The sequence below is a fragment of the Perca fluviatilis genome, chromosome 6 (assembly GCF_010015445.1).
Source record: "Perca fluviatilis chromosome 6, GENO_Pfluv_1.0, whole genome shotgun sequence".
Lineage (NCBI taxonomy): Eukaryota > Metazoa > Chordata > Actinopteri > Perciformes > Percidae > Perca > Perca fluviatilis.
Genome location: NC_053117.1, coordinates 24935012 through 24949310, shown reverse-complemented (window position 1 = coordinate 24949310; position 14299 = coordinate 24935012). Strand labels below are relative to the sequence as shown.

The following is a 14299-nucleotide window of genomic DNA, read 5'->3' as shown; positions in this document are numbered from 1 at the left end:
AGCAGTCAGTAAGGAGACTTCTTGTTTCAGCATTTTGTGCCGCTCATTCATCCCAGACTGCATACCAGGCTGTTTCCCAAGACCATGTTCTGAATACTGAATAGCTGCAACATAATGGAATGAATGTATTATGTGCACAACCACAACAGCATTTTCTTCTCCAAAGATCTATTATCTTATCTTTCTGTGGAGACTAAACAACTCAGACTTTCTATTGTTTTACCAATGAGTGTTGTTCGTGTATTAGCTGATGCTGCACTCAGGTTGATATTTTCACCTTCTAACAAACACAGAAGTGCACTTTGTGTTTATTCTTACAGTTATCGAGATCTATAGTCTCTGATTTATGCTTTCCTTTGTGAACAAGTGTTTCTGACCATAAATGCATTCCTTTGGAATTTGGTTTTCTCTAGATTGGCAATTCTTCTGTCTAATACTTCTTTCAATCCCATGTGAGAACACACACACACACACACACACACACACACACACACACACACACACACACACACACACACACACACACACACACACACACACACACACACACACACACACACACACACACACACACACACACACACACACACACACACACACACACACACACACACACACACACACACACACACACACACACAGGGAGGATGTGATAATAAAATATTTTCCCAGCTTTCCCTTCTTTTTGCTTACATGAGGTCACCCGCCCATCAGGCTTAACAATTGATGTCTGCATACGTTCCAATAATATCATCCCAGAAAAACAATGAGTGTGAGACACAATTTCTGACATAATTATTATATTTGCAGAGCAATACTTATGACATAAGTACACAATACGAGTAAACAAAACTAAGCAGTGGCACAAGCAGATGTAATGTGGTCAATGTTGATATTTCACAATTTTAGAGACATAAAACTCCTATTACACAATTCCAATGTGCATATGCAAAATACAGTTCAGTGATCACTGATTCAGCTCCATCTTCAGAGTCTCTACACCTGCTGGGCTGCAGCCCTGGCAGCTAACCGCTCCTGTTTCTCTTGCTCGGCCTTCTCCCTCATCTCTTTCTCTCTCTGGATCAGCTGCCTGTTCTCGGACTCCCAGGCCTGCACCCGGCTCTTGTACTGCTCCAAGTCAGGTTTCTCTGCAGCGGCCAAGTTCTGCTGGGCCAGAGTGGTCACTAAAGCCTGGAAGGAGGCAGGGTCCAGTTTATCCTGAGACTCCAGCTGGCTGCTCAGTTCCTAGAGAGGCAGGGGATAAAATAAAAAAAAATAAAAAATAGACCAAACGGTGACCTTATCACTTAATTCAAATGAGTTGCGTAAAACCCTCCAAACCAGTGAACTCTGTTCCTCTGTGTTTACTCTGATGTTTACTTTCGAAAACTTTGACTGGCCATGCTAGCAAAGTCAGAGGGAGAGAGGGATTGGGAGATAAAAAAAATATATGGATATATGTCTTGTGCACTGACAAAAAAAACCCAAAGTATATTCTCTCCCAGCTGGGTTCAAAATTAAATATCAACTAAGCCTGAAATCGTACTCATTATACCTCTGTAATGGGAGAGAGGCTCTGGGGGCCCTGCATGCTGCAACCCCACTGTAGTCAGAATTGGATCCATTATCAAATTAAAATCTCCCCCCAGAATAATATTGTGGTTTCCTACTTGTAATTTTTTTCCAAATCTAAAATAAATTTTTGATCATCTACATTAGGTGCACATATGTTAGCCAGAACTGGTTCTTGCTAGAGCTGGGCAATATATCGATATTATATCGATATCGTGATATGAGACTAGATATAGTCTTAGATTTTGGATATCGTAATATGGCATAAGTGTTGTCTTTTCCTGGTTTAAAAGGCTGCATTACAGTAAAGTGATGTAATTTTCTGACCTTGACAGACTGTTGTAACTGTTCTATTATTTGCCTTTACCCACTTAGTCATTATGTGTATATCCACATTACTGAGGATTGTTTATCAAACATTTCATTGTGTAAATATTTTGTGAAAGCACCAATAGTCAACAATACAATATCGTTGCGGTATCGATATCGAGGTATTTGGTCAAAAATATCATGATATTTGATTTTGTCCATATTGCCCAACCCTAGTTCTTGCCCTTGTGTTTCAGCCAGAACGATAATAACTCTTCCAGAATTATCATTCATTTAAATTGCAGGTGCTTGCTAATCAGTGTAATGACCCCTCTACTCCTGTTAATATGAAATGCATATCCTACCCATCCTCCACACAATTTTTCAGATTCCATAATCGACATACAGTTTGCGTTTCTTGGAAAAATATCACATCATGTTGTTGTTTTTTAAGACTTGACATAACTTTCCTCCTCTTGATGGGATATTCACCTTTTTCTAATGTGTACTCTGATGTTTACATTTGAAAATCTTGACTGGCCAGGCTAGCAGAGTCATCAGATGACTGGCAAGTTCATTTCCCTATCCCATCACCATCCAACGTGAACCACAAAAAGCACAACTAACATTTGTAAAATAGACAATTCAGCATAAAATATGCCGAGCCGATGGAGAGGTGACTGGAGAGGTCCGCGCCTCTCACACTATTCCACTCATCAACAGGTGGCGGTAATAAAACACACTAATGCGCCAACAAAGTCAGGAAAAGAGATGAGTGCAAGCTAGTAAACATTGATGAAAATGCTTCATTTAACACATTTGTTAGACCTCAAGGACACGCACAATACATCTTGGTGAGAATCACTGAATGTAAAGAAACTTTTTACAGAAAAACTCTAAAAGGCACTTTTAATACAGCGCTAGTAGTGTAGTGAAAACAAAACGCGGGCCTTTTAAATTCATTTAAAAAAAAAAAAAATCATCAATCAGACAGCCACCAACGAAACCAATTGTTAGTTATCAAATGGCCATTTCAAAAAAAGAAAGAAATACTTTTACCTCTGCATTTGACATCAGATCAAAGCAAGATATCACTATGGCTGCACCCTGCCTGTGAAATCACTGTTTTATTATTATTATTATTATTATTATTATTATTATTATGGAGATGGCTCAACCAGCTTTCTGCTGCACAAATCATGGGCATAAACACTGCTTTAGCCTACAAAGTCTCATCTCATGAACAGACAACGAAGCACTTTAACTCGGTTTAAGATCATTGTTATTTTGTCATAACATATGGTAATTTAGCTAAGACTGTTGATTGTGTGTTACTATACAATTGAATGTTTAACATAAAAAAAAACATAGTATGCTGCCCTCTCAGAGTTACAACCCCAGTCATAACATATGGTTTACTGGCTCACCCTGGCAAGGAAAACTGATGCAAAGCACACCTGCCGTACACAACACCCACCCACCTTGAATCTGCTGACATATTGAGGTAGCTTAGCCTGCTCGGCCTGATCATCTTCATCTACGATGTCTTCCTTCTTTTCCTCCTCACCTGCGGACTCCTCTCCAGAGGAGTCGCTGTCTGAGGTAGAAGACAGTTCCTGCAGCAAGCCATTTATGTAGTCCAGCTGAAGAATAATGAAAAGTCATGTTAAGTATGCAGAAACATTATTATTTTTCATTTATTATGTTTGCAAATTCTACATAAATTGCAGTTCTGAAACAGCCGTAACTGCCTGAAAAGAAATCTGATTCATAAGAAATTACTAAAATAAAAGTCACATATTTCCAATTTTTAAGAAGATGCAATTTGTTATTTAAAGATATCAAAACAGGTGGCCGGGTTGGATCAGTGGGTAGAGCAGGCGCACATGTACTTAGAGGTTTATGCCTCGACGCATAGGTCCAGGGTTTCGAATCCAACCTGTGACGATTTCCTGCATGTCTTCCCCCTCTCTCTCCCCTTTCTCACCTAGCTGTCCTGTATAATAAAGGCGGAAAAGCCTCCCAAAAAATAAAATATCAAAATAGGCATGTAATGATGAAAGAGGCTGAACCTGTTAATGTTGTTAGGACGAAGTAAGATTAACTGTCACCTCAGGGCGGCAGTCACCAGCACCTTTATTTGAGATGTAATATTTCCTCTCTGTCCTACGGGGTTATCTGCTCTGTCTGCATTATTGCTGTGCCGCTGTCTGACACACACCGTTTAGTTCCTGTTGCAGTGATGCTCACAGACATCCTCTGTGCTCCAGGCTCTTCAAAATCTCATTACTATTGTGGACAGAGCTGGACTATTGAACTGGACAGCACAGGCCAGATTAGAGGCGCTACACCAGACTGTGTGTTCGTGCAAATATGTAAAAATAACAAGTATATGACCGCATGTGTTTTATCTCAGCAGATAAAGACTGTCATACAACCCACCTGGAAAGTAACAACAGTCTCTACTGTGTGTCTGTGTGTGTGTGTGTGTGTGTGTGTGTGTCCCCTATATGAAAGAAAGTTTAATCCAGAACAGTCTACCACTTAAAATATGTATGCTTGATGTGAAACCCATGGTTAGTGGAGAAGACCGATAACAAAGACTAGAACCAGGAGGAAACTACGGAGCCCCGGAGGTGACATGGAGGAAAAAAAAAAAAAAAAAAAAAAAAATACATGTACTGGTGGCAAACACTAACTTCGAGATCTCGACTTTCAAAGTCGAGATCCCGAAGTTTGCGACGGAGAAAAATAAAAAATAAAAAAAACGAAGGGGAGAAAAAATAAAATAAACACGTACAGGGGGGACAAACACTAACTCGAGATCTCGAAGTTTCAAAGTCGAGATCTCGACCTCCGATCCTCCCGTCACCACTAGTGTCTTTGTCCGGTCCCATCTGGATCAGCAGGGACCGGCGCAAAGCAGCGGCAAAGCGCGGCAGGCAGCGTACTCTTCCCTCGGCCAAAGAACACAGCTGCCCCCGGGCAGCAGAGTCCGTTGGCGGCTGCAGGATCTGGAGCTCACTGCCCGTCCTGGGAGCCAAAACCGACACCACGCAGCTGGAGCCCCAGGCCGTAGGCTACTGCTGGGACGAAACATGACCGGGGGACCGCTGCAGCAACGGAGGCGACGCTGTGTTCCTCCCCGGGAGGATACGCTGCCCCGGCCGGAAATCTCCGCCTCCGCTGACTTCTGGACTGGATCACTTTGTTCACTTTGAAAGTCGAGATCTCGACTTTGAAAGTCGAGATCTCGACTTTGAAACTTCGGGATCTCGAGTTAGTGTTTGTCCCCAGTACGTGTTTTTTTTTTTTATTTTTATTTTTTTCATAATTTTTTATTTTTTTTCATAATTTTTTTATTTTTTTCATAATTTTTTTTTTCATAATTTTTTTTCTCCGTCGCAAACTCGAGATCTCGACTTTCAAAGTCGAGATCTCGACCTCCCCACCCCTGGATCACCACTGTGTCTTTGTCCGGTCCCATCTGGATCAGCAGGGACCGCGCGTAGCGAGGGCAAAGCGCCGGGCGCAGCGGCTCTTCCCCTCGGGCAAGAACACAGCTGCCCCCCGGGGCAGCAGAGTCCGTTTGCGGCTGCGGCGGATCTGGAGCTCACTGCCCGCTTCCTGGGAGCCAAAACCGACCACCACGCAGCTGGAGCCCCAGGCCGTAGGCTACTGCTGGGACGAAACATGACCGGGGACCGGGTAGCACGCACGACGCTGTGTTCCTCCCCGGGAGGATACGCGCCCCCGGCCGGAAATCTCCGCCTCCCGCTGACTTCTGGACTGGATCACTTTGTTCACTTTGAAAGTCGAGATCCTATGAAAGTCCCGATCTCGACTTTGAAAGTCGAGATCTCGAGTTTAGTGTTTGTCCCCAGTACGTGTTTATTTATTTTTTTCTCCTTTTTTTTTTTTTTTTTCATAATTTTTTTTTTTTTTTTCATAATTTTTTTTTCTCCGCCGAGATCTCGACTTTCAAAGTCGAGATCTCGGAAGTTAGTGCTTGCCACCAGTACATGTTTTTTTTTTTTTTTTTCGTTTTTTTTTTTTTTTCCTCCATGTCACCTCCGGGGCTCCGTAGGAAACCGCCTATTTCATTAAAAAAAAATTAAAATTAAAAAATAATAGTAAAATATGCCTTTCACATTTGGAAGCCATCATGTTTTCTGTTGTTATGCGATATCAGGGTGTTATTCATCCACTGGCCAAATGGCTAGTGAATTTTCACATTTTACCAGCCACTATTTTTTTGGGCTGGTGAGTGAAGCAAATCTACTAGCAACTTGCATATGTTACTAGTATTTGGCTGGTAAATTGTGCTAATTTTGTGCCCTGTGATATGATATAATTAAAAAGGGACTGTACTCAATATTTAGAACATTAATATAGTAGTAAACAAATATTTGCAATGTAAAGATATAGTGGAGTGGGGACAGTTCACCTCTGGGTCTTACAAATGTAACGGTCAGGACAAAGGGGGCAATGGGGGACCACGAGCCTCCTTGAGCTCATCACTTTTATGCATGATAAGGATCTTTCGGATATCTACCCCAACTTTTGGACTGCTCTGAGGATTGCACTTACTCTGCCAGTCACTGTGGCTCAATCAGAGAGGAGCTTTTCAAAACTAAAGTTGATCAAGTCATACCTGAGGTCAACCATGTCCCAGGAACGACTCACTGGCCTTGCCGTCATCAATATCAATCACTCAATAGGGGAGCAGATTTCATACAATGACATCATTGATGATTTTGCATCAAGGAAGGCCAGAAAGGCCAGGTTTTAGTTTTAGTTTGTGTTTTCTGTTCTTAGTGCAATAGTGTAATAATCAGATTCTCTTTAGTGTGTTTTCACATTTGTGTGATGAAGGATTTGTGCTATTTAGAATTTCGAAGGGGGTCTCGCCCTGGGTGTAATTCAATTTATAACCGCCACTGGTCAGTGCGTTTGGCTGTGACAAACTATAGGTTTTTCATGTATTGGGGAACAGTCTGTGAGAGCCGTGTGGAGGCAATCACAGCCTGCAGTATTTTTTTCTGTATTTCGAGTACAGCTTTAAGGATGCACCAATCCTGCATTTTTATTCTCCTGATACTGATTACTTCAACTCAGGGTACCTGTTGATACCGAGTAGTGATCTGATACTAGTGCTCTCTTTGCCCCAAATTTAAAAGCTGTTTACCTCACTAGTGTGTGTTTTATGTAAGGTAACATGGTGCCAGGGATTAACCAAATAAAACACGTAAATAGCTTTATACTATTGTGGGAGCAATTTTCTGCAAGAAAGTTTCTTCTTTCGGATGATTCATTTGTGTAAGATGACACACAAACTGAAATACTCTTGAATTTACTCTGAATTTGATTTTCTCTGTCCTTACTGTGTCTTTAGACAGCTTGACGTCGCCTGAAGCAGCAGCCACTCTCTCCATGACAGCCAGCGCTCGGCCCAGATATCCATGGGACCAGAAGAGAGGCATCCCTTTGAACACGGCATGTATGCCCTTTAACATCTCCACCTTGCCTGGATGGGGAAAGAGGAGGAGAATAAATTAAACCAACATCATAATGAAAGAACACTGATGAATTACATAAAAAAATACAACACTGTGGGGGAAGAAGCTCAAAACACACCTAGCAGAGCATTGCCAAGTAGCTGAGCGCTCAGGCCAACGGTGTTGTCTTGCTTCAGTCCACAGATGAGCAGTGATGCTCCCAACGCCCGCTCCTCTGACACCTGACCACAGTGAGGAACAAGTGTAAGCATCTTATCTGGAAGCATATTCGTTAGTCCTGCTGCCACATTGACGTGCTAATAAGTTGCTGTTGCTGCTGTTTCACTCACAGAGAGTTGTGGTCTGGTTGCTAGGAAACTGCCCAGGGCATACAGAGACAAGATCTGTGTGGTGGGAAGGTCGAAGGCCTCCTGAAGCATCACCTCCTCAACCACAGAGCATGCGCCTGTACAATGACAAAACAAAAACATGAAGTCATTTCAACATGACACTTTTGCCTTGGTGTTTTAATGGCTGACAATAAAACTCACTCATCATTAAAAGTCATGAAACAACAACACTGGATTTGAGTTGCAATACTGGAGTTGTACAGTATGTAAGCACTAAATCAGAATCAGAAATACTTTAATAATCCCAGAGGGAAATTATTTTCGTTACCACTCCAGATATACAAACAACAAATAAAAACAACATATATTATCAATACTTTAAACATATATAATAAAAACAAATATACAGTAATAATATATATAAGATATGAAATGTACAGCAATAATGTGCAAATAGTGCAATAAAAAAGAGAAAATGAATTGTCTGTTGAGATGATTATAGTGCGAAAAAAAAAGGAGAAGTGATTGTCTATTGTCTATGTTTGAGATGAGATGCTTACAGAGAGGGGTGTGTGACTCTCTGAGGGAGATGTTATAAAGTTTAATGACCACAGGCAGGAACGATTTCCTGTGGCGCCCTGTGGTGTATCTGGGTGAGAGGAGTCTTCTGCTGAAGGTGCTCCTCTGCTGGGCCAGTGTGTCGTAGAACAGTCAATTCATTATTTTATCTTATGTAACCACAACTTCAACACTACACTAATACTATGTGCCTTCACGATTTGCCAAATAATGTGTTTACTTTCTAATGTTATTACACAGAAATATAATCAGGCTTCCGCTTCACCTCTGTCTTTTACAAATAGGGAAATACATGTTTGAAATCTGATTTTAGTGATTTTACAGACTGGCAGTCTGTTCCCATTGCTGGAAGTAATACAAGTTAAGAGAGTGTCTGCAGAGACTGCACTTTAATCCAGTCTGTCTGAACCTTATTTTTTCAAAATGTTTAATTGAAAAAGCCTTACTTTTAAAGTCTCCATCCTTAATGTAAGAATCTATGAAAAGGTTGAAGGTGAAGTCATCTGGGAATATTCCATACTGGACCTGCACACACACAATTTCTTTAAATTATTTATCTGTGAACATCGACTGTTAACCCTGTATGATTTAATAAAGAGGGTGTATATCACACAATAACACAACTGCTGATTCCTAATGCATCACTGACATCGAGACCTCTTATTTCACAGCAACACGACACCAATCGCAACATCATCAGAGGCGGCCATACTGATAGAGCACACCATTTTACCTCACTGCAAACACGTCATTGGCTAGTATACGTTTGTGCTTTTGGAATAATTCAGTGATTCCCAAATACTGCAACTTAGTCGGGAACAGTACACATGCTGGGCTGAAAATGTCAAACATGTTTGATGTTATTTGTGCTGCTTACATCAGTTGGAAAATGCATCTGGGTGGTTAAGATTGGATCTGTGATCGCTCACACTGCCAGATAACTGCAGCTGTCGGCCCCGATCAGGAGCCTCTGATCAGATTTCCTTTCTGATTATAAAGATGGGCCTCCTTTCCATCGACCAGAGTCTTCTGAGTTCAGTTTATTTGTTTTAAAATTAAGTGGTGGGATTATAATGTGTTGTGTACCTTGTTTTTAAGTGTGTGCAGGGCCTTCTCTCTGGCGCCGTATTTTAGACACTGCCTGATCCAGCTGTGAATGGTCCAGTCTCTCAAGTACCAACAGTTTGGACTGTGACGAAACCTGGAGGGATGAAAAAATACATTACTTTGTTAAATATTTTATATCTCCATTACACTTCAGCTTTATTGGTGTGCAAGATAAAATGATAGAGCAGATGAGAGGAAGAGAAGATGACATGCGACCACATTTGAATGGCACAAAAAGAAATTTGGGTGCCGAACCAACAGAAGAGCAAATAGCAAATTTGACAGCTTCATCCCGAAAACTCAGCACTAATAACAGAAACAAAAGTGTCCAAACACATTAAGAATAATTGAATCTATTAACAATAATAACAACAACTATTTACAAGCTTACCAAAGGGGGAAGTTTTTTTTTTTTTTTTTATTAAATATTTTTATTAGTTTTCACATTTACAACAAATAAAACATGCATTACAAACAAATAAACCAAAAACAACACTGGTTCAGTTACATACATACAACCAAAAGTTATACAAATAATGGGAAATCAGCTCTTGCTTATTAAGATCTTTCAGGGAATCCCCTTAGCAAGATGGCAGAAACATCAGGCTCCAAATAATTCAAATATGGCTCCCAATCTTTGAAGAAATGATTTGACTTTGAATGTAACATGCATGTCAGGTATTCCAGTGGTACTAACCCAAACAGCACTTTATGCCAACCCTTAACAGTTGGTCCTTTTTGGAAGGTCATTATTTAATTCTCAGTCGATTATAAGAATGCATGTGCCGTGAACAAGGGTGCGATCAGGAAATTTACTAAATCTTATAATCACAAGAATGGGTGCAGATTCCAGAGGAAGGAGTAAACAGGAAAGGTCTGGAATTGCCCCGAACAAAGAAAAGCATGTGACTGAACATAAACCTAAACAGACAAACCAAACAGACAATTTAAAGAAAAGACACACACAACATTGGTACAACACAAAACCAAGGAAGCAGCAGAAATCTGACAAAGAAAAGAAGAAGCAGAAACTGATGCAGAGTTAGTAAAAATCATCCCTCTTACTTGTAAAGGTAGTACTCTGCTTGATCAACCTCCTCTCGAGATGAAATGTTGTCAACAAACTGAAATAGAAAATGTAAATATTTGTGGAAAACTGTGACCCTACTGCCATTAAATTCAAACGTATTTGTTGAGTTATCAGTGACAGGTTCACTAAAAAACAAACAAATAAAGGTGATTTAAGCTTACCCGTGACACAGTCAGAGAGCTAACTGGGAGATTCCGGTCGTATGTCCTGTCCATAGTGGTAGCCAGTACAGCTGTAAGTTAAAAAACACAAACAGTAAAAAGACTATTATACAGTTTATCATGTCATATACTAACTATTCAGAGTGTCTTTTACAGTATGGATGTGTATGATTATATTTACACTATTGAACAGTTACCATTTAGTGAACCACTAGACTGCAGCGTTACACTGCCACCCTGTGTTCATCAAGTGCACACGCAGTAACATTTGTTCGACTGCTGCATGCAGCTATTCATGCAACAAAAGTATATCTTCATTCTTTTGACATAAAAAATAACTAGGGCTGCAATTAACGATTATTTTCATTGTCGATCTATTCATTGTTCATCTATTGATTATTTTTTCGATTAATCGATTAGTTATTCGGTCTAGAAAAAAAAAGAAAAAAGGAGCTCCTTTTCCTTCCAGGGAAGTGCGCTCCTACCCAAGACTAACAATTGACAACTCTGTGGTAGTCCCCACCCAGACTGCTAGAAACCTGGGTGTGACACTTGACAACCAACTCTCCTTCACTGCCAACATTGCTGTAACTACCCGATCATGTAGATACATGCTGCATAACCTATACCCCAACCCGCCCACTCTGCTCTGCATCAGCCAGCCTGCTTGCTGCCCCCTCTCAGCGAGGGACAACTAATCACTCAACGAAATCCCAACTGTTTTCTGTCCTAGCACCTTCAGGGTTGAAAGCACTTAATTGAAAGTCGCTTTGGATAAATGCGTCAGCGAAATGTAATGTAATGTAATGTCTATAAAATGTTAGAAAATGGTGAAAAATGTCAATCAGTGTTCCCCCAAGACGGCATCCTAAAATGTCTTGTTGTGTCTCAATGACTCATTAATCGATTATCAAAAAAGTTGGCAACTAATTCAACAGTTGACAACTAATCAATTGATCAATTAATCTTTGCAGCTCTAGAAATAACCTGCAATTAGTCTGTCTGTCTTGAAAGAGGGATCCCTCCTCAGTTGCTCCTCCTGAGGTTTCCTATATCTAAAACCACTTAAACAAGCTTAACTATTAAACATTTAGCTGCACTATATTAGAACTTTACCTAAAAATACAACATAAAACAGAATTTAAAAAAAGGACTCTGGCTCATTTAACTTCTTTCCTTTCATTGTGCCCATCTTAGTAGCGCTTGTGTGCGTGCGTGCGTGCGTGTGTGTGTGTTTGCGTGTATCAGAGAGAGCGTGTGTGCTTGTGTCAGAGAGAGCTTAAAGTGATGGTTCGGAGTAATTTCACCCTAAGGTCCTTTGCACCATGACCTCGAGCCAAACACTCCCCCAGAAGCTTTTTTCACCTGGGTCTAACATTGGGAGAGTTAGCGTGAATAGCGTTATCAGCTGAATAGCTTAGCGCAGGGGCTAATGGATCCAGTGATGTATCTCGTAAGTTACCCCACTAATAATGCCCGAAATGATACCAAACTTCTACACTAGTACAAATAGTTTATGTACTCATAAAACGATGGATTGTAAAGTTTGTAAGTACACCAGAAGTGTATGTAAATAACACTTGCCTGTTGGCTTCTCGTCTCTGCTGCTGCTGTTACTACCGGGCAGTAAGAGTGCTTAGGGCCGTCTACAAATTACAACACCGAAAAGAGATACAACAAAAATATTTATTAATTTAATGATTAAATAAGGTAATGTCTCCAAACTTACCTCAATTACAACTTGTCTCCTGGTAGTTATACTACAGCACTTACTTAAAAAAAAAAAAAAAAAAATTAATTAATAAATATTTTTGTTGCATCTCTTTTCGGTGTTGTAATTTGTAGACGGCCCTAAGCACTCGTCTAACTGCCGGCAGCAGCAGCAACAACAACAACAGCAGAAGCCAGCAGGCAAGTGTTATTTACATACACTTCTGGTGTACTTACAAACTTTACAATCCATCATTTTAAGAGTACATTAAGTAAATTCTGAATCTGAAACGTTCTCTGTCAGATAAATGTAGTAGTACAATGTTTTCCTCTGAAGTAGAGGTACACAGTAAGTCAGTAGTAGGCTATACAGCGCCGTTGCATATTAAGTGCAATGGTACAATGGGTCTGGACAAAGCTTCAAGCAGCAATACCACAGGCCAAGCAATCGGCCTGTTCCAAATAGGTACATTTTTAATGGACACTGTACTAGTATTTTACAATTCAAACTTTAAGACTAAAATATATCACCTATTGCACAGAAATGTGTCCTCTTTTTTTCCTAAATTTGGAAGACATAACCGGCATATCCTATGCAGCCTTAACTCGTAATCCAATTGTAGACATATATAGACAGACATATTCACATTCATATTCAACAGTGCTGACCACATCTGTGAATACTGACATGTGGACTAGGTGACAAAATTGCTTCCCCTGGTTAATGCCCAAAATCCTGACCTCCGTGCACGTTGGAGACCCTAGTTATTACTCATTAAATGTAGCTAATATGTGAATATTAACATTAGCAGTTTGAACTCTTACCCAGGTTCTGAGGATCTTTCTCTCTCGCCTCCCACACTTTGGTATCTGTGTAAGCTGCTGAGAGCAACCATCTTCTGGCTGCGAAGACAAACAGTCAACCAGGTCATGTAGATACAAATACTACATGTTTATAAGCTGGTTAACATTACTTTAAGCGTGTTGAAACCTGAGATTTGCAGTTAAAGTAGCCGGTTAATGTAGCTACATTGAGTAAGCTAACAACATGAACTGGGGACATTTAGCTCCTAAACATCCCAAAAAATGGCATTGAAGGACAAAGAAATAGAAGTTAAACAAAGAAATGCAATCATATAAAGCTATAGTTTTATCGTGGCTGTATGTAGGATGTGCGTACCTGAAAAAGACGGAGATAAACATTTAACTTTGACAGCTGCAGTCACACATCGCTTCCACACGGAGGCTGCCATCTTTGGACGATACCATTTCTTAGCCGTGGTGGGGGGGGGGGTGTTTGAAATTTCCCTCAAACTTACAAATATCCTATGCAGCCTATGCAAATGAGGGTTGTACCAAAAGTGAGACAAAACGGACAGTATTTTTGCCTTTCTTTTTAATGTAAAGTAAGTTTCTAATGAATAACGTTGTAAAAGCGCAAAAAGAGGCCGAATTTACAGTTATTAAAAAAAAAAAATGAAATACATTTATTTTATTAGCCTTATTTTATTAGCCTATTAGCCTACGCCTACAACTCAGAGCAAGTTCAAATTAAACCAAAAATCATAAACCAAAATCCACTGCCAGTGCCTAAAGTAATTTAACAAAATAATTCAATTTTTGGCAGGTTTTGGTGCCTGTCCATTTAGATGTATGGATGAGAAATGAGAAAAATATAAATTAGTTTTTACTTTTTTTTATTATTATCCATTTGTGAGATTCTGCACATTTACCCATTAATTAGAAATCATATAGTGAAAAAATAAAGATTTCCTTTTCCAAAATACAACTACAGTCTATATTTAACCCAAACAACTTGAAGGGATACCTCTTTATACAAATACAGTATCTATATCTATCTATCTATCTATCTATCTATCTATCTATCTATCTATCTATCTATCTATCTATCTATCTATCTAT

At 39.9% G+C, this 14299-nt stretch overlaps 1 protein-coding gene across 1 annotated transcript; it reads right to left on the bottom strand.

Annotated features, from left to right (window-relative positions):
* Positions 1–783: 783 nt before the first annotated feature.
* On the bottom strand, positions 784–13651 carry mrps27 (mitochondrial ribosomal protein S27). The gene is made up of 11 exons (XM_039804591.1): positions 13557–13651; positions 13202–13279; positions 10667–10737; positions 10481–10539; positions 9395–9509; positions 8755–8833; positions 7730–7845; positions 7519–7621; positions 7266–7408; positions 3363–3524; positions 784–1245 (listed from the first exon to the last, which is right to left on the bottom strand). Exons 1-11 carry the CDS (start codon positions 13627–13629, stop codon positions 997–999), a joined length of 1248 nt encoding a protein of 415 aa, XP_039660525.1. The 5' UTR covers positions 13630–13651; the 3' UTR covers positions 784–996.
* Positions 13652–14299: the final 648 nt, after the last annotated feature.

What these genes read in the sequence shown, in the direction of transcription:
- mrps27 (XM_039804591.1), bottom strand. Translation starts at nt 13,629, where the DNA reads ATGGCAGCCTCCGTGTGGAAGCGATGTGTGACTGCAGCTGTCAAAGTT. An exon ending in TTTATCTCCGTCTTTTTCAG is followed by an intron (nt 13,280 to 13,556) that starts GTACGCACATCC and finishes TTGTCTTCGCAG; the next exon opens with CCAGAAGATGGTTGCTCTCA. An exon ending in GCAGAGTACTACCTTTACAA is followed by an intron (nt 9,510 to 10,480) that starts GTAAGAGGGATG and finishes TCATCCCTCCAG; the next exon opens with GTTTCGTCACAGTCCAAACT.